The 26576-nt window shown below is 30.3% G+C and overlaps 1 protein-coding gene across 1 annotated transcript; it reads right to left on the bottom strand.

The window, feature by feature from the left end:
- Window positions 1-521: 521 nt before the first annotated feature.
- Window positions 522-26290, bottom strand: LOC129980669 (centrin-1-like). The gene is made up of 6 exons (XM_056091050.1): window positions 26021-26290; window positions 20673-20763; window positions 13063-13135; window positions 8609-8688; window positions 6973-7079; window positions 522-691 (listed from the first exon to the last, which is right to left on the bottom strand). The coding sequence occupies exons 1-6, from the start codon at window positions 26052-26054 to the stop codon at window positions 522-524; spliced, it is 555 nt and encodes a 184-aa protein (XP_055947025.1). The 5' UTR covers window positions 26055-26290.
- Window positions 26291-26576: the final 286 nt, after the last annotated feature.

Raw genomic sequence — 26576 nt, 5'->3', positions numbered from 1 at the left:
TAATAGTAAAAATATAAAATTTAATTCTCATCACTAATGAATTAAAGTAAAGAAATATTTGAAAATAAAACTGCAAAATGTGGCAAAAGGCTTTTCTTCTTTCTCTGGAATGAGTTTAAACATGACTCATGCTGCCCAGTTCAGTAAGGCCTCATTAATGAGTATTTTTTTATTATTAATTATCCAATTACACATAATAACCCTATTTTCAAATAAATCATGCTAAAGGATTTTTCAAATAGGATTAAATGAAAATAAGAAATTTATTTTTATCAAATGAAATAAGTTTGAAAAATGAAATAAAATATATCAAATGAAATAAATTTAAAAAATATTTTTCAATCCTTTAATTTTTATGTTACATAAAAAAGACAGTTTCATATAGATTAACAATAATTTAGTTTCCAAAAAAATGAGACTTTAAAAAAAATAGAATTCATTCATATAACGTTGACATTATTTTAACGCATATTGTACGGCATTTAAATAGTTTTGTCTTTAAAAGGTCAAGTAAAAAAAATCTAAATTTCATGCTTTATTTCTGAAAGAATCATCTTCTTGTTATGTATGATATCAACAATGTCTGGTAGAACTAATTTGTCGCAACATTTTCCGTACTCAATTTTGTCTCTGAAAGGATTCACTACAGTAGAAAGAAATGACTTGACCTCTTGTTCGTTCAAACTATCACCTGCAAAAAAGAATTATCCCATTTAAAGACTGCTAATAAGGAATATAAATAATACTACTTTTATTAAAATTTTAAAAGTTATATCTAATTTGGTACAATAACTGAGGAATTCAATTATTGAAAATAAAATTATTTACTTGAAAATTATATCTATCACTTTCATCTTCAGTTATCTTTCACGGGCTTATCAAGAAACGAATAGCGTTTATTGCAATTATTTCAAGTACCTCAAATAAATGGATTTTTTTAAAGTATTGAGCAGTATTTTTAGAAATTTTGATTAAAACTACCTTGAAAAATCATAGATAATTTTAAAGGTCCTTGAAAAATCATAGATAATTTTAAAGTCAATCAAGTTGAAGTTGTTTAATACTAGTTAGGCATTTGTACTCCAATATATGACTGAACGATCAATAGTAATTGGATGTATTAGAAACATATTAGTTTTTTTATAGTAAAAATTAAAATAGGGAAAAGTTTTAATTTAATTAATGGGAAATTATTTTAATCAAGTTGATATTTAACATTGAAATTCATTCTTCTTCTGTGTAATAATCATCAAATGTGGAAACTTCGCCTAGATTGCACAATTCAATAGTGATAAATCCAAATAATATTTCACTTTCATTGAGTAAATCACTATTAAGAACAATTCGTGAAACTTTTCTTTTGTTTTATTTACATTCCTTTTGATAAAAGAATAGAAAAGTTTGTTCGATTGATGAGCTCGTTTAGTTTTTATTTTGCGTTCAGATATCTTTCGGAAAAAATAATAATTGAATTTGACTTAAGTAGTATTTTAAAAAACATGAATAAATTAGAAATTAATAGAAAATTATAAAAGTCAAAGGGCTTGTCTCCCATCTCCAATCATTATTCCAATTTCAAAAATTAGTATTTCGTATGAAAGTTTGAGCAACAAGGGTCGCATATCGTCTATCAGGCGCACTTTTCGACAAAAATCCCAGAAACTTTTCTTCACTGTGCATTTTGTATGAAGAAGAAAACCCAAGATAGTATACAAGATAGCCATAACCACTGTCGATTAGAAAAGATTTTTACTTCATTATGAATTTTGCATGAAGAAGAAAAACCAAGATAGTATCCAAGATAGCCATAACCACTATCTTGATTACAAAAGGTTTTTACATTGTGCATTTTGTATGAAGAAGAAAAACCAAGATAGTATCCAAGATAGCCATAACCACTCTCTTGATTTCAAAAGGTTCTTATTTCATTGAGCATTTTGTATGAAGAAGAAAAACCAAGAAAGCCACAATCATTGTGCTGATTACAAAAAGTTTTTATTTTATATAAAAGAAATCATTTTTTTATATAAATAATCCCTCATTTTTCAGATACATCATCAATATTCACCTTCCTCGTCAATCCCCATTTTTAAAAGGAAATACTAATTTACTATATATTTTCTATGAGAAAAAACCATGATAGAACTCTCCAGCCACAACCGTTGCACAAATCTCGTAAATGTTTATCCCATCTGAAATATTATAATCCATAAATACGTCATTGATCACTGCCACTAGCCATCTTCTATCGCCAAGAAATATCGCAAAATAAAACTCTGGTAGAGCCTCCCAGCTTCATCAAGAGCAATTTAGAGAATTAAACACACATTGCAGACACAGCCAACCAATTGGAATACTCTATGTTTATTATGCAAGCATAATTTACAATAAGACGCTTTTTTATGTAGTTCTTCAAAATTGGTTGACATGAATTTGTTGATATTAAAAATTTGGTGGACGAAGAGTTGGTCGCCAAAGGCAGCTAGTAATTTTTAAACTATTGATTTACGCATTATAAATATGAACTATGTAGAATGACCATGAGAATACTCTACCTGAGTAATGAGAGTAATCAATCAAGAAATTTTTAGTGCACGCTTATTTCCCATTTATTAATATTTCTATACAGATAATAAAGAAAATCATCTTTACTTGGGCAATTTTGAGAAATTAACGCATATAAATCATCAATAATTATTTAAGCATATAGATAATCAATCATTATTTGAGAGATAAACGCATATAAATCATCAATGATTAAATTTCCTTTTATTTGTCCTTACTCGTCATTCAATTTTCATATTTATGCTCTAAATGTGAAATAATGATACAAATTTGCAATCGCAAAAGAAAATGGAGAAAAATCATTTTTCACCTAAAAAGTGTTCATAAATAGAAAAAGCTCAGGAAGCAAGATTTTAAAAATTTTCTGCTGCAAAATAATAATTTAGCTACTTTTGTGCCAAATAGAGCAAGTCAAAAATATTGGTTTTCAATAAAAGCAAAAATAAAATATTTCATAAGAATATATAAATCTATTAAACTTTGGTACGTGGCCATTTGCCGTTAAACGTCTCGTCTTTATCGTCCTCTGCCATTATGACCTTCAAAAGAATAATCTATAAATAAAGAACAGAAGATAAATTATTCAAAAATTAATTATTCTTAGATAAGTGGAAGCTAAGTAGACGAATGTCAAAAGAATAAAAATTAAACCAATCAAGGGTTATATATTGTTTAGCCAGCTGTAATTTTTTCCTACTTTAAGTAAAAAAGAATCTAAACAACTTTCATTAATATGACCTTGTTGACCTTTAACTTATGAACACTTTCGATCGAAATATAAAAATTATGCAAGCAAGGCAGGTAATAAAAAGAAGTTAAGAGTCTGCTATTTGTAAGGTTTTGTTTATCAAAGTGAAAGACATGATTAATAAAACTTTCCGTTTTTTGCTAGATAATTAACACCTCTCATTAACTATTTTATCCATAACCTAAAGAAAATTAGTTCTGAAAATAAAGCAGATAAGTTTGCTGTTTTCTGAGTTCTCTAGTTTAGTTTTGTTCAATAATTAAGCTAATAATTTTCAATTTATATTATTGTACAAATACATTTGTATTTACTGCATTACGTACAGTAGATTTCGATTTATACAACACCTGCATTTAAATTTAACTCGATGATACAAATTTATACATGAAAGTACAAGAAAACTCAAAGTTTTATAGAATTATAAAATCGTTATTATTATCGTTTTTGTCAATTTTATTACATTTAACTAATTTCAAAGTGTCGCAGTTTGAAGTTTTATTATAAATAGGAATTAAAAAATAATGAAAAAATAGAAAGAAATGAGCAAATTATAAATCTAATTCAAAACGTATACTATAAAATCAAATCAATTCCTGAGCCATGATATAAAAAAAAAATTCTGATAGTTCTTCTCTGGAAATTCGTCCTATGTGTGGATGGTGAGACGAAAAACAGGCTCGATAGAAAATAACGACGATTTATTCCATAAGAAAACTCAAAACATAGGTGTCAAATCATAATATAAATATATACAAAGACAGCACTTGCAGAAATAAACAAGGCATACACAGGCAGTAAATCGTTAATTAAATAACAACTCAATAGCACTCTGATTGCTGCTACAGAACTTGCTTTAGTCACTCTCTAAAGACAATATATATATATATATATATATATATATATATATATATATATATATATATATACAGGGTATCCCACAAGGTATGTAGCATCTAATTTTTACAGATTCGGATAGAACACGTCAAGACGCGTATTTTGACATACAACATGAGGGGTCCCGAATATAGCATCATAGTCTAATTAAAGTGAAAAGCTCGTGTCATGAAAACTTCAAGAAGTGAGAACAAAACCAAGTGAAAACAAATGTTTATTGAGAACTTTCAATACAATAGATTTTCGTCATGTCGGCCATTCGAACAAATAAAATGGCAAAATTTGGAATCGAAGTTCTCAATTGTTTTTTGCAAAACATCTGTTCAATTTCCTTGGTTTGGTTTGGTTATATTAACGTCCCGTTTGAAGCAACACTAGGGCTATTTTGGGACGGACCTCGTCATTTTGAACCCCGGTCAGATGACGAGGACGACACCTGAGCTGGCACCCCCTCTCCACACCACACCACACCACACCAGCGGGAGGACGTTTGGTCATGACGAATTTAGCGTGCAACAGGCCTTCTTACACGACGGTTCTTCGGTGGAATCGGTTCACGAACCTGAAACCCTCCGGTTCCGAAGCCGACACCTTACCACCAGGCCACCGCGGCCATTCTCAATTTCCTTGACTTCGGTTTCAGTTGCTGCTCTCAAGTCATCTAATGTTGAGGGTTGTACGAGATACACAGTGTCTTTCAAACGTCCCCATAAAAAAAGTCTCACGGGTTAAGATGCGGGGAGGAAGGTGGCCATTCTTTACCATTATTTGTTTCGTAATGGATTCTAACTCGAACAGACTATCGTGAAAATGTTCTGCTAAGAGACTGAAGTACGGTGAGGTTTTACACTATCTTGCGTAAACCAATAATCGCTTATCTTGTCTATGCAATGTAAGAATCGGTTGCCACTGTCATTCAAAAACTTTCACTTTCTAAACATTAGGTTCTGTTCTTGCACGCATCTCTTTTCTATCACATTGTGAAACACAGTGCAGGTTTGCTTAAATCTTTAGTACGTTCTTTTGATCGTCGGGCCGTTTATGTTGTGGTGACTGCAGAATTTTTTTTTTCAACACACTGTGATATGATTGCAATTCATGATAAGTCAGCACCATGAAAACACGTTCAATGGAATATTTGCTCATTTTACGACGAATACGCACATTACATAGAAATATTTTAGCGAATAACGCGCGACTCATTCTCATCAAACCTGCTTTCTAGCCTTGTATATCACTGCAAGAATTTGCATATTCATTTACAGACACGCTTTTTCACTCATTAGTTGTCACGAATTTGCATAATCACTTAGGTAAACTACCATGTCGGCAATCGTCTTATGCATCATAATCTGGAATACAAACTGTCGGATTCATAATTAACGTTTTTCGTGTAATTAGACTATGAAGCTATATTCCGAGACGCCACATGTTACATAACAAAATTATCATCTTAACGAGTTCTATCCGAATCTAAAGAAATTAGACGCCGCATACCTTGTGGGACATCATGTAGGTTATCTGCAGACAAAGAATCTTGCATTAGAATCACCGGATCTTGAATTCTAATTCGATTCTTGTATTTTCTAGAACCTTCATCGTTGTCGCCAAGGTCTGACCTGACATTCATTTAGTCTCCATTATAAAATCTGTAAAACTCTCTTCTTTATTATGAGATTAGCTGGACAGGGAAGCGATATTATAGATTCGTAATAATGCAAATAATTCAAAATTCGATCTAAATTTGAAATGCATTCGAAAATAGAATGAAATAAGCGGTATGTTTGTTGAGAAAGGCATTCAAATCTGGTGCAAGAATTCGAAATGAATTAAAATATATCGGTATAGATGGCACAGTATATAGTAAATATGAATCGGCTGTAAAAGAAACATTCGTTCTCTAAAAGGTTTATTAATTTTTCACAAATTCACTTTTTGGTGGTTTTACAATCCTTTAGAGTCGGTTCGTGTATTCCATATGAAAAATAGGACACATGTCATCTCTTAAAGTACTTCTAAATTAATCTCATTACAAAAAAATTTGAAAATGAGTTATTTTCGGAAGCGAGGGTGTCTCTTTCATCGCGACTGCTCTGCTTATCTAAATTTGATGGAAATTTTTACGATGCAAGAGATGGCATACCTTGAGATGTCACTGATTTTTATATTTATTGGCTAGCTTTCTTTAAAAAGAAAATCTTCACCATTCGAAATCTCTGATTAACTGTTTTTAAAGAACAGAAATGCGGTTTTACAGGAAATGACTTTTATGAATTCCATCTTATCCATGAAGAACCAGAAGTTTAAATAGCCATATCTATAGAATTTTGGAGGAAATATTTCAGCATTATAAAAGAAAAGGAAAAAACGATTTCTCTCGGTTCATTCCAAATCCAAAAAATCGAACTACTTACTAAAGAAAAGTTTCTTTAATATTAAGAAAACACAATTTAATTCCAAATCCGGATGTGATTTGGAAAATATTCTGAACACAGACGCGGATAATTCATGTTGATAATACCAGAAAAACTATGACAAAACCAATGTGCTAAGTCCTGTAAAATTTGAAAAAGCAAATTCTATAGCTACTTTTTATTAATATTAAATAAAATTTGTCATTTTTGAAAAAAATTTAGTTTCAACTATTTCCTTATGAGTAGATATTGAACAATCTAGAATTTTCTTTCATACCGGAATAGGTAGTCATAAATCGGGACAGTATCGGTTCAAATATTTATTTTTTTAATTACACATAATATGCCTACCATGTTCTAACAGCTTTCTCATGAATGTAGGACTTAAGCGACCTGTGTGTTTGAAATCAAAAAATTCAAATGCTTCCAATAATTGTTTTTTGGATGCAGGCTTCCATCTAAAATAGAAGAGTAAAGATAATAATATTAGAAATGTTATTTTATCTTCAAATGTGCAAAATATCATGCTTCTTGTTGAACTTTTTATTTTTGTAGAGAAAAAGATTATTAAATTATTGATGTTTTGGACATTATGTAAAGTGAGTTAATCAAGATTGCAGGAATTACATACAAATGAAGGACAAATTTAATATTTTGTTAAAATTCTAAAAATGGATAATAACTCGGCCAAATACGAAATAATATTGTAATATTAAAAAAAGTATTAATATTAAAATTTTAATGTTATAAAATATTATTATTATTAAATATTAAAGAAAATATTTCTAGTAAAAATACGTGGTGAAAGTTTATAAGGCAGATAACAGCTACGAGGCAAGGGTAATTACTTTTGTCTTGTGGTCTTGTTACTCGTCTGCGAACCACAAGGTCCCAGGTTGTATCCCCGATCATAACAATTCGCTACAAATACAGACAATGATGGATTTAGGTACTTTTAGCCCTAGATAATGTGCATTATAAAGCTCCTCTTTTTATAAATTCTTTAATTTTTAAAGTTTTATCACATTTTTATGACGAACATATTAATGAATGAAGCTTATGAACATATTAATATTGTCTTACTATCTTAAGAACATTTTAATGACTTAATTTAGATTAATTTTTAAAAAATATACATGGTTTTATTCACTTACATTCTGTGACTCGTGACTATTTATACACTGTTACATTTAAGCAGATCATTTACTACTTATAAATACAGTGATAATTAAGTTAATGTAATGATACAGAATTGATTGATTGATACATTTTTGATGACGCAATGGCCAATCCTGACCAAGCTGTACCAATAACGGTACAGAAAGAAACTTAATGTTAATATCATCCCAATATTTTATAATTCATAGAATTTGTCTTGTTTACAAATTCTGACAATTTCTTGCCCAAATTTGGCAATTAGGGCAAGTAACTGTCTTCCGGCCCTCCTCAGCCTAGCTGTCCTTGTCAGATATTTACTCTGTCTAATCGGAAATTTGCCATTGCATACAAACAGCAATTTTTTAAATGGATAATTAAAATTATTCGTCAAATAATACTATTATACCTTAATTTATAAAAAATATTTAAAAAAAAATTAATCAAATTTTAGGATTTTTAACATTTATTTTCCATTTTATCAATATATAAATATAAATATGTTTAAAAAACAAAACTAATTGAATTTAAATTAACTAGAAATCTAATACCTTTAAAATCTAAATTAATTAATATTTTATGTTAAAAATGAGTTCTTACAAAATATTTATTGTTTAATTTTTTACATATAAAAAAATCGAAAGAATTTTTTTCTTTATATTTTTGAATCCTATTAACCATAATATGAATTTTAGACAATTAAATTTTGTTAGTTTGTTAGAAACAATTTGTGCATATTAAATATATTAGTGAATATTAAAAGTGAATATAAAAAAAAATTAATATTATTTTTTTTCAATTATTGTTTAGTTTTGAAGTTTGTGATACTTACTTATCTTTTAAAAGAATCTCTTTTAGTGCTGGTAATAATACCTCTAAACGAACAAACCCTTTTGCTTCAGGATCTCTAACCTTAAATTCGAAATTTAAATTTCAATAATAATTATTAAATTGAAGATCTACTATATTTTAAGAATTCAAATTGCTTTATAACTTATCTGTGGATTCAACAATTTATAAAATAATCAAATCGTTGTATCTAACTATCGACGATTGTTTCATTGGTCAATAATTGCATCTGATTATTGGTCAATCGAAGATTGGTTAGAAGAAATGATAAACAATAAACAGAATGCAAAATATAAATTTTAAAAATTTCAATCCATAATTAATACTAACAGATATTGAAGAAAAATCTTAGTATTCAAAGCAAACCTCTGCAATACTCCCAAAATCAAATCTTGAAAACATTTATCGTCAAATTCGTACGATCTCAATAATAATGAAACTTATTTTGTAGCCATACTTCCTTATTCAGTGAGACAGAATTAAAATTATTTAGAAAAAAAATAGCTTCTTTGAAAAAAACACATTTAAACGGTGCAATTTAAATGTCCTTTGGCGAAGACTTATTCCAAAATTTTAGGAATACGAATTAAATAAAGATTATGAAAACAGGGGATCTCTTTGGTGATTTCTTGAGATTATAAAATGTAGTAATCATTTACATTATTAATAATTTATAAATAATTTATAAAGCTATATTAAGTGAAAGCTAGCCGTTACAATTTTATTTAATTTACGGCTAGCGAGGAATTTATATACTTATGATAAATTTTATATACAGATAAAAATTTGGCTTTATGCGTCTTTCCTCCATTTATGCGTTCTCTAACAGTCGAAAACTTTTAATTTTATGAGAACAGCTGGGGTGGAGAAATATTTTTGCAGACGAAATGGAATCTCTGGTAGGATAATGCTTCAGAAGCCCTGAGCTGATTAGTAACTACGAACGTTTACCGGGTCTTATAGTCTTTTTTAAATAGCTTTTCTTATTTGCATCAACCAATTCATCGGGATCATAATTCCGCTTAATATTTGATCAGTAAATATTTCATACTTTTTCTTCCCTTTCAGAACTATAATTACTGATGCGTAACAATAACGTTCAAGTAGTTCTTTCAATAAGGAAACGCTGTGCACACTTAAGATTCTCAGTATTTCTATGGAAATTTAAGCATTTGATAAAACAGAAAGAAATTCTTTTAGCATCTGTTTTAGTTTCCGCATTTTTGCATTCGGTCAATATGTCCTTATTGAAGAAACTCTCTGAATGTCAAGCCGTGTGTGTGTGTGTGTGTGTGTGTGTGTGTGTGTGTGTGTGTGTGTGTGTGTGTGTGTGTGTGTGTGTGTGTGTGTGTGTGTGTGTGTGTGTGTGTGTGTGCATTTGTTATTTAGCTTAACATTATTTATTTAATTTTTAAATATTAATTATTGCATGATTAAAATATTAACAAGTCTCTACACTTTGCAGATACTTGATGCATAAATTTAATTGTATTGCCTCACAGCCAAAGTCTTGATTACATAATAAGCAAGATTCTAATGGCACCATATGTATGGTTCATATGTTCTTTATATATACAGAATGATGTGACGTAATTTGCTTAACGAGAGGGAGTGACAAAAAAGCTCATATGAGTCATAACAATCTAAAACAACCCTGTCCTAACTTCGACGTTTGCAAGTTAAGGCGCATAAAATGAATAAGCTACAAATCAGGAAGCCTCCAAACTTTAAATGTTTCTATTCTTACACATTTTCAAAAAAGCTGGAAAATCCCCATAAAATGATATTATTTTCATTAGGATACCTAGATTTAAAACCAATCTCCGAGCGCGGAAATATTAATAAAATACAAAATCGAATCGCCACTGAAATCTTTAGCATTGAAAATCGTAAGTACCATTCTGGCTACAATTTGCCAAAATTGTCAAGCAATTGTGTATTTTATCAGCTTTTGAATGAATTTATAATAAACTAAGTCGATATTTTAATTCGAGATTAATTTAATCTTTTATTTATAATGCAGCATTGAAATCGGTGTTCATCAAAAAAGACATTCGACAATCGACAAAAAAGACATTCGGCTACAAAAACAAGTCATTTAACATCTCATAAAACTGCCACCTTCATTGACATTTGTTGCTGTTATTAAGTCAACATTTTCTGGTCTTTGCATTAGTTCGACCGACTATTCCGAAGTTGTATCCTTTCTACTTATATCTAAACAGGTACATCACATTTCACAAACAAAAGTATTCAGATTTCCACATTGTGCATGGATTTTGTAATGGCAACTCTCGGATGAGTAAGGAAGAGCACCGTCTACATTATCCACATCGTCGTACGTAAAACTGTCTTGTATTTACCAAATTTCATGAAAGGCTTTGGAAGACTAATTCGTTTGGTAAAATATAGCCAGAGTAGACAGTCTGCTACCATTGAAGAATGTGTACTACATTGAGTGGCAAGAGATCGAAGTGTGAGTTCATAATCACTTATACCATTTCATATAATTAATAAAATTAGATCAAGATATTGAAGAAAGCATTTGTTGTGAACCATACTGTGTATAACCGAATCAGTTTCCATCTGGGATATCATTTTTAATTTACACCATTGCTATCATTGCAAGCAACAAAATCTATACGTAATACCAAACTCTTAGCATACTGTTGGATTATCTCTGTACTGTTGGCATGGTCGGCGATCGCTTAATATATCCACATGTACTGTTGGATCATTTTATAAACAATACGAGAGCATTATCTAGCAGCCTAGACGAGCGGAAATCGATTTCCAACAACATGTGCTCCTTGTTTATTTTTTAATGGCAGTGAGAGACATCTTGAAAGTATAACATAGTATCCACAACGTCATGTCAGTAGTAGAATCTGACATGGAATGGTCATAGAAAACCACTTATTTGATCGCCACACCTAGATCGCCAATTCTGACCTCCAGTGGATTTCATTATTTGGGTTTTTCTGATACAAGAGGTTTACCACACAAAAGTAGCCAGTTTAAAAGATTTGAACAGCCGGTTCGATGGAGCAATAGTAAAACGGGTGCTCGCAACTACGATGTTTTTAGCTTGGAAGTGAGCAAGGGTTTGTGTCAGGTATGAGGGCAAAAAAGCAAAAATATGTGGGTATGCGCGTGTTAGAGCACATGCGTGAAAATGAGGTTTGTTTAGCAAATGACGGATTTATGAAAAAAAATCAATTATTTCAATTGAAAAAAAAGCTGTAAGAAATGGTAAAAGATCTTATACATTTAAACTTCTATCATATACCACAAGATACAAAGTAATTTTACATCGATATAATTGACCATTAAATAAGTGTTATTGCTATCTAGATGGATTCGTATTTTGAACGGATTTAAATTAGAACATCAAAACAAAATTTATTTATAATATATATTTACAAATATTTAAATTTAAGAAAGTAAAAGCAACTCAGTCTTCAATAGACTGCCATGCAACACTTTGGCTTATTTACAATGCTCAGGAAAATCTTGCAATTTCTTTTTTTTTTCTTGGTGAAATGTGAGAAATCGGCTCAGATTCTCATCAAAGCTTGGCAGTTCCTTTGTGATCAAAATCATCAATGAGCGCGTTCTATACTTACTCTATGAAAGCACAACATCAACTCCTTTTCAGTGATGGCAACAAGGCTTAGAGAACTACCTAATTTTCTAGAAATGAATAGAACTTTTGCAATGGATATCGTCATATATATCTCAAGTCTGTCATCAAAAATGGTAACTAATTTCGCCGCCAAGCTACTCGCCAAGATCACAACATTCTTTTAACTGACTTCATAACAATAAATTTGAATAAGCTTCAATTGGATCTGTATACATTATTACAGATTAAATACATGAATTAAATAAATCAAATTTTCAGCTTATATAAATTTCCATTCAAGAAATTATAAAATTTTCTATTCTAATTAAAAGACACAGTAAAAGTTTAAATTACCCAACAATTTATAAAGTAGTTTTTAATGAGACAATGTTTACAAAACTAACTAATGACTTCATCCCGAATTCCTTTTTTTAAGGAAAATCTGTTTTCACGAGAATTTCTTAACCAGTTATACTTAAATATTGTTCTTTTTTATCTTTAACACAGATATAAATCGCTGTTTATTCCATTTGGAATTGCGTATAGTCTATTTTTTCCAACAACAAATAACAGACATGTTAATTAATTTTGGTCACCCAAGCGGAATCCAGTTTCTGACAAACGAATTTTATTTATTTCCGAGAAAGTCATTACCAGAAAAGAAAATATTTCAATTTATTGCATTAAATAAGTCTTATTCAAAGCAGAAAATAATTTTAAATTTTGGTATATCCTCCTAGTCATCTAATGAGGCTATTTCTTTTTGTTAAAGGTTACAGAATTTCTAATATTATTCTTAAAAAAAGACTTACTTGCTTTATAAATTGCTTGATTTCCGCTTTTCTTGGAACTCGTCCTAATGCTCTTGCAATTATTTCCACATTCCTAAGAAAATTTTATGTTATTGAAATGATGCTCATATCTTTGAAATAAGAACAATTTTCCTTACATTACCGTCCATTAGGCCATGAAACTTAATGCTTTTCATATGAACCGGAAAGAAAGGATGATGTGATCCATAATTTCCCCATTACATATTCTTAGTTGAAAGAGAAATTTAAGTTTTTGATATGCAGTACTTTTGGGTATAACAGTTCAAGGGGTAATTTTAAATTGGAGTTAAATTATTTTGATAGAATTTTTAAGTCTATTTACTTAAAATTTTAAAATAATTTAACCCATTTATTTCTATTTCATTTCATAGAATAAATTATTCAAATAATTTTCTTAAAGTTTAAAATTATTCAGAAAATTTTCAGTAGTATACATAATTCTATAAGACAAACATTTTTACTTTTTCCTTGTTCATGATTTCACAAACAAAATAAAATATCCAACTATCAAAATGCTTTTACTATAATTACTATATTTAAATTTCGCAAAAGAAACTATATAATGGCCTAATAATAATGTACAGTAATATTTGCTTAATTTTCTAAAGCCTATTCTGCAGTCCGGGGTATCCATTGTGTTCCAGCTCGTTATCTGAGTCGATAAATGTTTCAATACATTTGCTACCAGCTATATATATTGAAGAGCCAAAACCTTATGACCATCCCACTTTTTTCGATGAACTCGTCTGGATGGTGTGGAGTGCAAGTTATTAAGTAAAATTGGTATTTAACTGCTGCTGGAGAAGGATCTTCCCATATCATTTCGTTTTCGTTTTCGTAAAGAATCACTTTTGCACTTATTTTTGCGAGTGATGGGAAAGGCTGCTGACCTAAGTGAATTTAACAGGGAGCAGATTGTAATGGTTCGAAGACTCGGAACGAATATTTTGAATCTGCCTGACGAGTAGTTTCCGAATCTGCCTGACGAGTAGACTAGGAACAGCAGTTCACGGTCTGCCGTTCCTAGTATTTATTCAAGGTGGATTAACGATGATGTAATCAGAAGTAGATGTTAAGGTGTTGGACGTTCACACCTCATCAAAGAAAAATGAAGTCAGAGATTGACCTTGCTTGGTAAAGCAAAATCTTCGCCAGACAGTGATTCAACTGACAACTCAATACAAAGCAGATCCAAGTGCAAGTGTTTCGAAATGCATAGTTCAGCGTACATTGTTGGATGTGGGACTGTGCAGTTTATTTTCCTATCGTGTGCCTCTGTTGACAAAGCTTCATTGTCAACTACGCTTACAATACGCCCAGGAGCATCGAGACTCTACCATGGATAAGTGGAAGACAGTCGCGTGGTCGTATGAACCCTGATTTCTCATTTATCGCATCGATGGTCGTGTCAAGGTAAGCAGCCTTTCAGGCGGGCAGTTTCTTCCCTCATGTACAGAAGATCATGCATAAGCCTATAGTGAAATAATTATGCTTTGAAGACCATTCTCTTTGTGGCTCTGGGACCCGTATTTGTACTAGAACAGACCATGAAAACTATGGTCTGTCTGAACCTGCGAATCAGTTATATTCTTACATGGCTTCTGTTTTCACAATTGGAAATGGAATCTTCCAGCAAGACAGTTCTTCATGTCACAAGGTTCGAATTGTGTTGGAGTAATGATGAATTCCAATTAATGCTGTGACCATGTAACTCTCCAGATCTGAATCCGATACAGCACAGTTGAGATTTTATGGTAAGACAGTTATGAGATTAAGCACAACCATGTTGGGATATCTCAACTTTGAAAGACCTTTTGCTAAAACATTTGGTACAACCTGCCTCTGGTCATCTAAAATGGACTTGTGACATCCATACCAGGACAAATTACAGCTTTTTTGCAAGACAGAGGTGGCGGAACATGTTACTGAATAGATAGTCACAATGTTTTGGCTCAGTATAGTTTGATTCCTAAATAACCAATCTTGGCCTAGCACCTCGCGATTTTCAAAGGATTTTGTAGCAAAATTTTATAATAGTAGTAAAATCAAACCTACTGCGTAAGTGAATATATTAATGTAATATGCAGTATGTATTGCAATGACCCCATAGACTTCTCTTAAGACCAATATTACGTTTAATCTGATTTTCTTCAAAAATCAGACTACATATACAGACTTGCGATTTGTATTATTAAATTGGGCTAACTTAATTCTAAGTGTTTTCCTAAGGTTTTATATATATATATATATATATATATATATATAATTTTTAAAAAGTCTCGCATACGTAAAAAGTCTCGCATTGAGTTCAAGGCACAAATTGAGAAATGAACAAGAAAATAAAGCAGAAGTTAAGTAAGCCAACTACAATCCATCCAGTAAGATCATGCATGCGCAGAAATTGTACAGTAGCAAATATTGTCCCGACGAGATAAGAATTTGCTATTGTCCGCTCTTTCAGCGCATGCGCAATCTACCTGCGCGTCTTACTGGAACTTTTATAAACCCACCTTTAATCATAATGATGAGAAATTTCAATTGAAAATATTTATTAACCCAATTTTAAAGAAGCCTTTTCTGTAAAAAGAAAAAAATTTCTTGGCAATATTTGCTTGCAATTGTTGACGATGTTTCAATTAGAATGTCCTTTTAATTTTAATTTCAAATTTAAATTATAGTTGAAAATTAATTTAAACTTAATTATTACTCTAAAAATCCTTAGTTTACAAGATATAGAACTACCTTGATATAATTTAAACATTTTGTTATAAGAAGAATAGTGTGGAGAATAATTAAGAGCATATGCAAATTACGGTTTGTTCAAATCTTCGAAACGCGAATCTTTCGAGCAAGTTTCTAATATTGGAATCACTTTTCGAACAATAATGATCGTCATGGTAATCAAAAACTTTTAAACTTTTTTTTAATTTAGTCAAACGTAATAAATAAAAATTCCCCGTTGCAAATGTTGAAAAATTTGAAATTAACAGGTCTTGTAATAATCTCTATTTTTAGAGGTCTTTACAAAGGGTCATATCAAAAAAAGTTTTAAAATTAGAAAGACTATATTCAACCATAAATATCATCATGTCATACAAACGGTAAATTTGTGTCTATTTTCTGTAAGATAAATGGAATGTAAAATATGAAAACAATGCAAATATTTAAGAAATATGAGAAAACTTATAGTTAAGTAAAGAAGAAATTTCACACTATGGCAAAAGGTATTTCTACACATAAAGATAGTTAAAAATTAAAGCATAAATCTTTTGGTATAAGGGACGCTCTTTTCTGATCAAATATTACCTTTAGTTTAATTGGGTTTACCTATGTTAATATCAATGAATACAAAAACTATTTTGTAAAGGTCACGTTGATTTATTTCGGAAGGAAGCCGGTATAAATTTTGAAATTAAGTATATTAAAATTTTATTCTTTCCTCCCATATCATAAATTTAAAATCTAAACAAAGAAGATACGCATTGTTGAATAAAAATTTATGGGCTTTATGCTTGGCCCTCAAAGATATAGAAAAATGTAGAATGCAATAAATTCATCACGTGAAATAAACTATAATTTAAAAAGGAAATTCATGAATAGCTATCATTTTTTTTTAGCTGACACGTTTATATTGTCTGTTATAAACCGAATACTAGTGCATTTAAAATATAAGTGCTAATTGAAGTAAAATTTTAATTTCTGGATTTAAATAATAAAGCCATTTTTACTTTCTAGTATAGGTAGTACACAGAAAGTATAGAAGTCGTCAAAAAATTCAAACCCGAGAATTTGATAAATCTACACGTTTTAAACCCCTCTAAGTTCGAAAAAATACATTTTTGAAAACTGTCTGTCTGTGATAAAAATAACTCAAAAATTCTTTGAACTAGGCAGATTAAATCTGATGTTCGACCTTTACTGAAAATTTGCAGATTTCTATCAAATTTTGAACAAAATCCGTTCAGAGGAAGTCTGTCTGTCCGACTGTTTGAATATAAGTTACTACAATAACTACAAAACGACGACAGCTAGACAGGATGAAATTAGGTACATAAATTTAACATCTATATTTTAGACTCCTATCAAAATTTGAGCCAAATGCAATGAGGGGTTGATCGTCTGTCTATCTGTACTTTCAGAAACATGTAAACTCGACAACTCAAAAACACAACGAGTTAAATATGTTAAATTTGGTATGGAATTTTGTGACTAAAAATGTAGCTTCTTAACATATTTTTGTTTCAATCGATTGGGGAACACATCTAAATTGCAGATTCACTTTCCGGATATTATTAGCAGCATGCCAGGGCTTAATCGCCAAATGACTTACCAAGGTTAACACGATAGATTCAGTAAGATTGCTAATTTCATCTGATGGTTAATATTGTCCAACTATTATGCGCCAATTCCATGCCAAGCGGTCTCTTCGATAAATAGTATGCGAGAAAGTTTTGGGATGACCACTCCTGTTGGTTTACGAAGTATGAAAAGAATAAATATTGTAATAGTAAAAAACCCGGCGTCCTGGCATAGGGGTAGTGCGTCTTCTGCGCGATCTGGGCGTCCTGGGTTCGAGTCCCCGTTCTCGCATGGTTGTTCTTCATCTGTTCTATCTGTGAGATGTGTGAATGTTCCCTCCTGTAAAAAGGGGCTGTGAATGTGATGCGTGAGTAGCTAAGACTTGTTCTTTACCCTTGTTGGCGCTACTGAAAAAACAAGAGACGCACCCTCGGCTTAAAATCACTGATTTCGTCGGCCAGCTTATACATGGCAAGTGCCATTAGAAACAACAGCATAGTAAAAAGTCTCGACCTCGAGAGTTTGAATAATCTACAAGTTTCAGAAAAACACAATTTTGAAATAATTTTTATTTGTCTTTGAACACGATAGCTCAGCATCCCTTTGATCTAGGCAGATGAAATTTGGGATGCGATATTTACACAAAATTCATAGACTTCTTTTCAAATTTTAAAGAAATCTATTCAAAAACAGTTCTGTCTGAATGGCTGTCTGAGTACAAGTAAATTCGACAACTACAAGAAAAAAAAAGAAAAAAAACTAGATTAACAAAATTTTCTACGCAGATTTAACATCTAAAGTGAAAATCCGTACCAAATTTTGAGCCAAATTTGTCAAGGATCATCTGTCGTCTGTGATTTCACATGCACGTACACGCGATAACAAAAAGAAGCAAAGATTTGAGTAAATAAAATTTAGTACCCACTTTTAGCAGTTAAAAAACAGATTTGGACGTAATTTTAAACCAAATCTTTTAAAGGATTGACCATCTGTCGATCTGTACATTCTCATGCATGAAAACATTTTAACATCAAAACGCAATAACATAGATAAATGAAATTTGGTATGTGATTTTCTTACTAAAGTTTTAGCTCAATGTGAAATTTTGATCATACTCCAAAAAATACATTGATATGTATGTTATGTTTTTTTACTATAATCTATACTTATAATAAAGCTCAATGTGTGCGTGTGTGTGTGTGTGTGTGTGTGTGTGTGTGTGTGTGTGTGTGTGTGTGTGTGTGTGTGTGTGTGTGTGTGTGTGTGTGTGTGTGTTGGCGCTCTACAGGCCAGGTCATTTGACATACAGCTATCAAATTTGGTACATGTACACCTTAGAGGTCGGGAATATGCACCTGGGGTCCCTTTTTTTGAAATTTTAATTAGAATTTTAATTATTAATTAAAAACTAACTTTCCCTCCAAAAATTATTCCATTTTCCCCACCGCCAACTTTTCCGCCAAAATAAATCTTCCATTTTCCCCACCGCCAAATGAGTAAGGATGCAGTTTCTTTTTTCTCCCTACAGTAATGAGGCTAGGGTTAATATTTTTTGGCGGATTATTTTAAACGATTCTGTTTATTTTCTTAATGTTTTATGCATTTAAAATTAAACATTGTTGATTAATCCATGTTTCAGATTCATTCTGAAGTACTTTTGAATTAAAATAATACAGAATAAAGGAAATTAAAAATGTATAATCTGCATAGCGTTACCCCAACTGGCGTAGAAAAATTCACGCATTTGCGTTACCTAACTGGCGAAGAAAATTCACGCATGCGCATTGTTCTGGTTGTTGTCATGACAACCACTTTCAACGGATGATTTAAATTATTTTTAGGTTAGTTGCATGCTTTTGTAAGTAAATTGTATTTATGTTAGTTATATATTTTTTGTATATGCTTATAGTTTTAAGTACATCGTTTTTTAAGTAGTTTTTTTAACCTGTTTTCAATGATTTAAATTATTTTTAGGTTAGTTGCATGCTTTTGTAATTAAATTGTATTTAGGTTAGTTATATATTTTTTTTGTATATGCTTATAGTTTTAAGTACATCCTTTTTTAAGTAGTTTTTTTAAACCTGTTTTAGACCGATTATTTTAAACGATTCATTTTATTTTCTTAGTGTTTAGTGCATTTAAAATGAAACATTGTTCATTAATCGATCTGTTCAGGATGAATCTGAGAAAATTTTGTTGCCAAATTTTTGAGATATTACATAAATTAAGAAAGATATTCTTTAGTGCCCATAAAGTTTAAACGCTCAGTGACTCTATTATCAGTAATCATGTTATTAAAAAAAAATGCTTTGTTTCAGTAAAAAATATTATTATATTAATTGCAGATTAATCATTTACACTTTAATTTAAAGCATAAATTCTACGAGGGGTAACAGAAAATTAGAGAGATACATATCACGTTATGACTGAAGGCCTTTATAATATTATGAGTGAATTATATGACTATCAAAATTTGAAGTTTTAAAATATTTTGCTGAAGAATCTATTAAAGTTGGAATTGCATAAAATATTTAATTATTAAAATTTTAACGAACATTAAGATTGGCGAACCGGCTGGTCGCCAAAGGCGGCTAGTACATAATAAAAAACATATATACGGCATTCGAAAAAACCAAAGTCTGAGCTCGTCTGGCAGTTTCAGCCATATATACGGTCTACAATTTTATGCTGGGTGAGAGTGATACCTTTATTAGATACTGCTGGTTTAATCATACATTCAAAGTGTTATTTCGATACTTGTCGGTTAAACGGCAACCAAAAACAGCCAAAAAAATTTCGCCAATTTGGCGATTTTAATCGTCAAACTATATATCATGTGATACGCACGTAATTTGATCTATATTTTTGCACATGAGTATATTTTAATAATTTTGCGAAATTTTTTCTTGGCGCTTTTTGGTCGCCGTTAAAACCAACAAGTACCATTGCTTCATAGTAATTTTGACAAAACAATTTCACAGTTTTTATTACATAGAATAAAATACATCTCTGAAAACTTAAGTTTTAATTTGGTTAAGTTTTTCTTTTAGAAATTTTTCTTTTTGATATGACTATAAAGAAGTTTCAAGATTTACCTGCTAATTAATGCATTCTATACTAAAAGTTTAATATCCAAGAAAGTAAATATGGCCATTTAGGTCGCCAAAAATTGCTAATTAGAGTCTAATAACAGTTTTTTACCACATGATGGCAAAATTACACTCCGTTTAAAAGGAACGTAAGAATAAACAAATTTAATCAATGACTGTAAAAACTTAAAGTTATCTTACTTTATTTCTATTTGTCCACTTTCGTCTTCATCGAACACTCGGAAAGCTTCAATTATTTGTTCTTGAATATTAATTTCATATGGACTTATACCTGTAAGAAAAATTAATGTCTAGCATAAAAATTAGTTTAAAAAAAGAAAGCTAACTCTAAATATACCACACAAAAAAATAATCGTAGTCATCATCGAGTGTTTATAATGAATCAAAACTCCGTTAAGCGAATTCCATTGAAGTCTGTAATTAGAAATAACTAATACCAAATCAGAGCAGGCTGTCCATTAAGTCTATAGAATTGTGGCACTTCCAGAAATTATTTTTGAAAATTGCATTTTCATTTCTTATCTAATCTAGTTACATTTACAATGTGAGAGTTCGTTGGAATTCTACAAATTTGGTGTTAAGACCATATACCAAATTTCATATATCATTCATTTCCTAACTCAAAGCGTTTTGAGTTAGTTTTGTCCCAGACAGACAGACATTTTCCAAAAGTATGTTTTTCTAACCCAGGAAGGTCTAAAACGTAGAGATTTGTCAAAATCTCTAGTTTTTGGTGATTACAATACTTTATTCTTCCTATGCGAAAAAGTGAAACCAGGCGGAGTAGTCTCCTCAGAACTTTCTCGCTTACTCTCTAATAAACTTGTCATGCCAGAGAACGCCTTACATGGCATTGGCGTACAATAGTTACGAAATATTAACTTTTTGTGTGATTTTAACATTTTTACTGAATTTATCGCGTCATCCTTGACGAGTTATTTGGCGATTAATACCTGGAATGCGTCAATAGTATCCAAAAATCGAATTTATATTTAAGACATGTCTTTCTCAACCGACTGAAACCAAAATTTGACTCAAAAATGCACTTGTAATCACAAAATCCCATTTAAAATTTGATATATTTAAGTCAATGAGTTCTTGAATGATCGCGTTTACATGTTTCCGAAATTACAGAGCGACAGACAGTCAACCTGTTGTTAGATTTGGCTCAAAATTTGACAGGTGTCTACAATATAAATATTAAATCTGTGTATTGAATGTTATCTATCAGTTATTATTTTTATTTTGTAATTATCATGTTAACTTGTCTCCTAACAGTCGGGCAGAGAGACTTCCTATGAACAGATTTTATTCAATATCTAATAGAAATATGCAAATTTAGTGTAAAGACCATACACCAAATTTCTCCCGTCTAGCTCAAAGCAATTTAAGTTATTTTTATCACAGATAGACACTTGCTAAAAATGTGTTTTTCGAACTCAATGAGGTTTAAAACATGAAAATTCCTAATTCCTGAGTTCGAATTTTTTAATGATATTATACTTTCTCTACACTACGTAAAGAGATAGTAAAAACACTCGTCTTGTACCTCATGATACTCAACTTCACAGCTACCTCCTCCAGAGGCAGAAAGCACTTACAACTTAAGTTCTAAGACTGACATTTCTTTGAGCAGAAATTACTGATTGACTGCTGTTGACTGAGCAAGAATTGCTGATTTATTTCTAAGCTCAATTTGCGTTATGATTTAATTAAAAAAAATTCTGTGTTTAGGGAAATTGGCATATTGAAAAGAAATTTTTTATAAAATTCTATTTTATTAATACTGTGCAGAATTTTTAATTACTATGTTGCATGAAATAAGAAAAAAATGGAGATTAGAAGTTCAATAAATTATCTTACCCTTATCTTTTTAAATAAGTTATTTAACTAATTTTAAATGGGAAGTAACTTGTAAGAAATATTGTGTTTCCTTAAGGAAATTTATAGTAGTACTTTCTTTTTTTAAATGGGCTCATAATATTCAAAGTTTATCTACTTAATGTTAATGAGCTTTTTCTATATCTGAGGAAGTTATTAAAATTTCCCGTCGTAGCTGATGTTAGGTCTTATAAAATTTCAATCTCTATAATGATCAAATTTTAAAAACCGTACACATATGTAGAATTCTTGTTAACAAAATTAAAATGGCATTGTAATCATCATTTAAACAAAAAAAAATCAGTTACACCATAAAAACTGTATCACCCTCGTATTGAAAAAACTTATTTTATGATCTAAGGTAGTGCTTTTTTTTATAAATGAAAGTAATAAAAGGATTCAAAATTGAATCCTTTTATTATTTCGTCTATGAAGTCAACGACATCGCAGTTATGATTTTGATAGCCTCACAATGAAATGTTTTTTAGTTGTGTATTTCATTTGGTCAGGCAATTGCAGCATTAGTCACTGCTCGCTCACCTGAATGAATGCTACAAATATCATCAAAACATCGTCAGATTTATTGTAATGTCCTTCTACAATAGTTACGCCTATTAAAAGTAGCAATGGTCGGAGATTTTTTTTTTAATGGACGAAAGCTGCCGTTTTTGCTTTGCAGTCATTGTGTGCATATGAAGAATCGCAGATGAAAAATGGACGGCTTTCTTCCCCAATTTAAAGACACATGAGAAGTGTTGCAGCAGATTATGTACCCATTATGTGAGGTGGGGGTTGCCTCTCTACAGGCCAGACCTTTTAGAGATCAAAAAAGTGCATCTCGCAGCGGTTTTGTTTAATTTCAATTGGAAATTTAATTAATTAAAAATTAAGTGAAATTTCTTCGTTTTTTTCGTGATGACTTCCGAAAATATTATATCGTAAAAATAAATTTTATACCGTTTAAAAGTTTTAAAAAATTATCTTTTTAATGATGCCAATTTAATAATCATGCAAATTTTTGCTAACTTTCGGCTTTTAGTTTTTATTTTTGTTTGTTTGTTTGTTTGATTGATTTTCAACAAGGTATTACATTTTTAATCTGAACTTCAAACAGTTTTCAATGCTTTATCAATTATCTGATTGTGTACCTTTCTTTCATTGTTTAAATATAAGGAGAAAGAATTCTGTTTAATATCTCTGTAGTTTACAAGGAGTATTAAAACTGATGTTAAAATATAGAGAAATTTAGAGGACAGTTGAACCGGATATTTACATTTTTAACTGCTCCTTGACGTCATAGGATTGATCTCAATTAGAAAGGTTGGTGTACATAAGAAACAAAGTACGAGTGAGAAACATTTAAAATAACACGGCTTTAATGTCTGATAATTTTTTGGAATCGTGGAAGTGCAGTCACATAATTTAAAGGAAACTATATATAACCAAATTTTTAGCATCCAATGCGATTGAAACTGAGTGAGTAATAAAAATTTGAATATTATTATCTTATAAAAACGCGCGATTTTAAAACAAGCTATTGACCTATTCAAAAAACTATGCTCCCAAGGTTGATTGGTCTATGATTATGTAAATGTTGATAGTTCTAAAATTGTAATGTTCAAAAAAATTTTCTTCAATTGGATTTGGTCACAAAAAATAAAACTTTTTTTTTTTTAAAGTTGAAATATCAAGAATATTTCTCAGAACGTGATTCCTTAGGACAAAAAAAAAGCTATTAAAATTTAGACTTCATAATTTTTTGAAATATATTTATTAACCGAAAAATAATATTATTAGTTGCGTCATTTATTTTATTTATTTATTTATTTATTTTTGAAAATAAAACTAAAAACAGAATTTTATGATGAATTAGAGAAATTTTTATTAAATAATTCTTTGAGATATTGCATAAATTATGAAAGAAAATTTATTGCTCATAAGACTTCAATGCCTAACGATTCTATTTTTCTGTATTCATATTTAAATAAAAAATATTTGTTTTCCACAAAAATATACTTTTATATTAATTAAATTTAATCATTTTCCTTTAATTTAAAGTTAAAACTTTGTGGGAGCTGATTGAAAGTTAAACAGATGCGGAATACAATAAATGGTACTTTTTTAGCCGTGCCCAAGCTAAAAATCGCTAAATATTGTAGAATTCTGCCAAATTCGCGTTCGGTTCACAATTGGCGACATTTGCTCCCGGCTAATGGAAAAATCCCCAATAAATAGAATGACTTTAGATTCTATAATAGTATGAATTATATGAGATATATATAAAATTTGATGCTTAAAAATATTTTGCTGAAGGGGCTATTAAAGTTTACGTTAAATGTTTAATTGAAAATTCTTGCTAGCATTAATCTTCGCAAACCCTCTGGTCGTCAAAAGCGTCTAGTATTAAAATAATTTGAAATATTAAAGTACCAATCCCTCCAGCCCCAATTAGTGATACGATTTCTTATTTTATTTTTATTTATTTATTTCATATGAAAGCTCTAGAAAAGTCATCATTGCTTGTCTGTGACTCGCTAATCCAAACTTTTGAAGAGAAATCTCAAAAGCTCTGCATCACAGTATATTCTCAATGGGATAAAAATCACGAGCGAGTTCCTTATTTCCAATAACTGTATCGAGTTCATCAACTTTTATTTCATTTAAAATCTCATGACATTTAGATATGCCTTTAGTGGTTAACTGATCTCGCCCTTCTTTGCCCTACTTTTTCTAGAAATATCATTAAATAAAATTCTGGCACAACTCTAACCTCAAAAATAGACTGATTTCGCCATTTAGGGGCCTTAACGAGCAAATCAAAATGGTATACGTTTATTGTGCAAATATAATTAATTTAAGATAGTATTTTCATATAATAAGGTATACTTCATCAAAATGGTTGTCGTCATTCCTGCTATTACTATCATGGGTGAACAGATAATGGTCAAAGGTATTTAGTTCAAAATAATATTAGGAAGAAAAGTGTGCTTTTGTTATAGATTAAGAAAAATCCTATTTTGGAAATGATTACCGGTACAGATATATTGCCTTATCCAGCTTATAAAAATGAAAATTCAGTGCATGTTTATGTAAAGAAATGGGTACGACCGGAGTTTAACCCCCTTCCTAGTACAATTTTCAAAAATCGCCAACTCGTCAACAACGGTCATGCGCCTTGTTTTGCGAAATGTTCAAGAGCGAAGGAACAGATGTCCAATCATAGCGCATAATAAAGATGAAAGATAATAGGTTTGCCAGTCTGTAGGTTGGCAGCTTTTGCGCGTTATCGCAACTTGGCGAAGAAGGAGGTTAAACTCCAATTCACCTAAGAAAGGAATAACAAATAAAGTTACCATTTTGGAATTAATATTCATAAAATAAGAATTTTTTCTACATAAGAGCTTAAAAAAATATTTTAAAAATTCGACTTTTTTTATTGATTGTGCAGAGGAGCCCCTTGTAAAATTTTATTTTCAAAATTAACCCATTGGATTTTTTTTTTTTTTTTGCATGTTTAATGATTTTAAGCTAAGTTTCATGTGTAGTATAAGAAAGTATCATGATCATAACGATAACCATCTAGAATAAATAAGATTACAATAAGAATTATCTGGTAACTTTATTTTCAAAGAAAGAAAAGAACTTACCTTTTATTGTATGACTTGTATTAGCAGTTGTCATAATTTTGCTAACTGGTTTTTTTCACAATATAAGGAGACATCCACTTATAAAATCATCAAAGTTTTTTCCATGATTATTTTTCAAAAAACTTTTATCTTACGTTTTGAATTACAAGCAAGTGCTATAACGGCAAAATTTTGATGTTTTCGTGAGCATTACTCTTAATATAAAGTAGGAAGCAAGATTACAGTTGCGGTTATTTGCATCCCAAATTTATTTAACATGGTAAAACAAAAGGTCAACGTACATTTTCTTCCCCAACTACGAAACATTAGTAGTAATCATCTAAAAATCCGCGAAACGTTCATTATCTTGGATGGCTAAAAGATATGATAGCAAACAACAATTTAGAGTTGCAATAACAATTATCAGGTTATCACATTTCGCGAGAAATTGCCCCAAAATAATTCAACTTTGACGATTAATTTTAAATCATAGGAATTAATACATTGACAATAATTTATCCTTGTTCAAATTAAAAGAACGCTTGGAGAATAAATATAATGCATCAATTCTTTTAAT

This window comes from Argiope bruennichi, chromosome 8, assembly GCF_947563725.1.
Source record: "Argiope bruennichi chromosome 8, qqArgBrue1.1, whole genome shotgun sequence".
NCBI classification, from domain to species: domain Eukaryota; kingdom Metazoa; phylum Arthropoda; class Arachnida; order Araneae; family Araneidae; genus Argiope; species Argiope bruennichi.
This window is presented reverse-complemented; position numbering and strand designations above follow the sequence as displayed.

What these genes read in the sequence shown, in the direction of transcription:
- LOC129980669 (XM_056091050.1), bottom strand. Translation starts at nt 26,054, where the DNA reads ATGACAACTGCTAATACAAGTCATACAATAAAAG. An exon ending in TACAAGTCATACAATAAAAG is followed by an intron (nt 20,764 to 26,020) that starts GTAAGTTCTTTT and finishes TTTTTCTTACAG; the next exon opens with GTATAAGTCCATATGAAATT. An exon ending in AGTGGACAAATAGAAATAAA is followed by an intron (nt 13,136 to 20,672) that starts GTAAGATAACTT and finishes AAATTTTCTTAG; the next exon opens with GAATGTGGAAATAATTGCAA.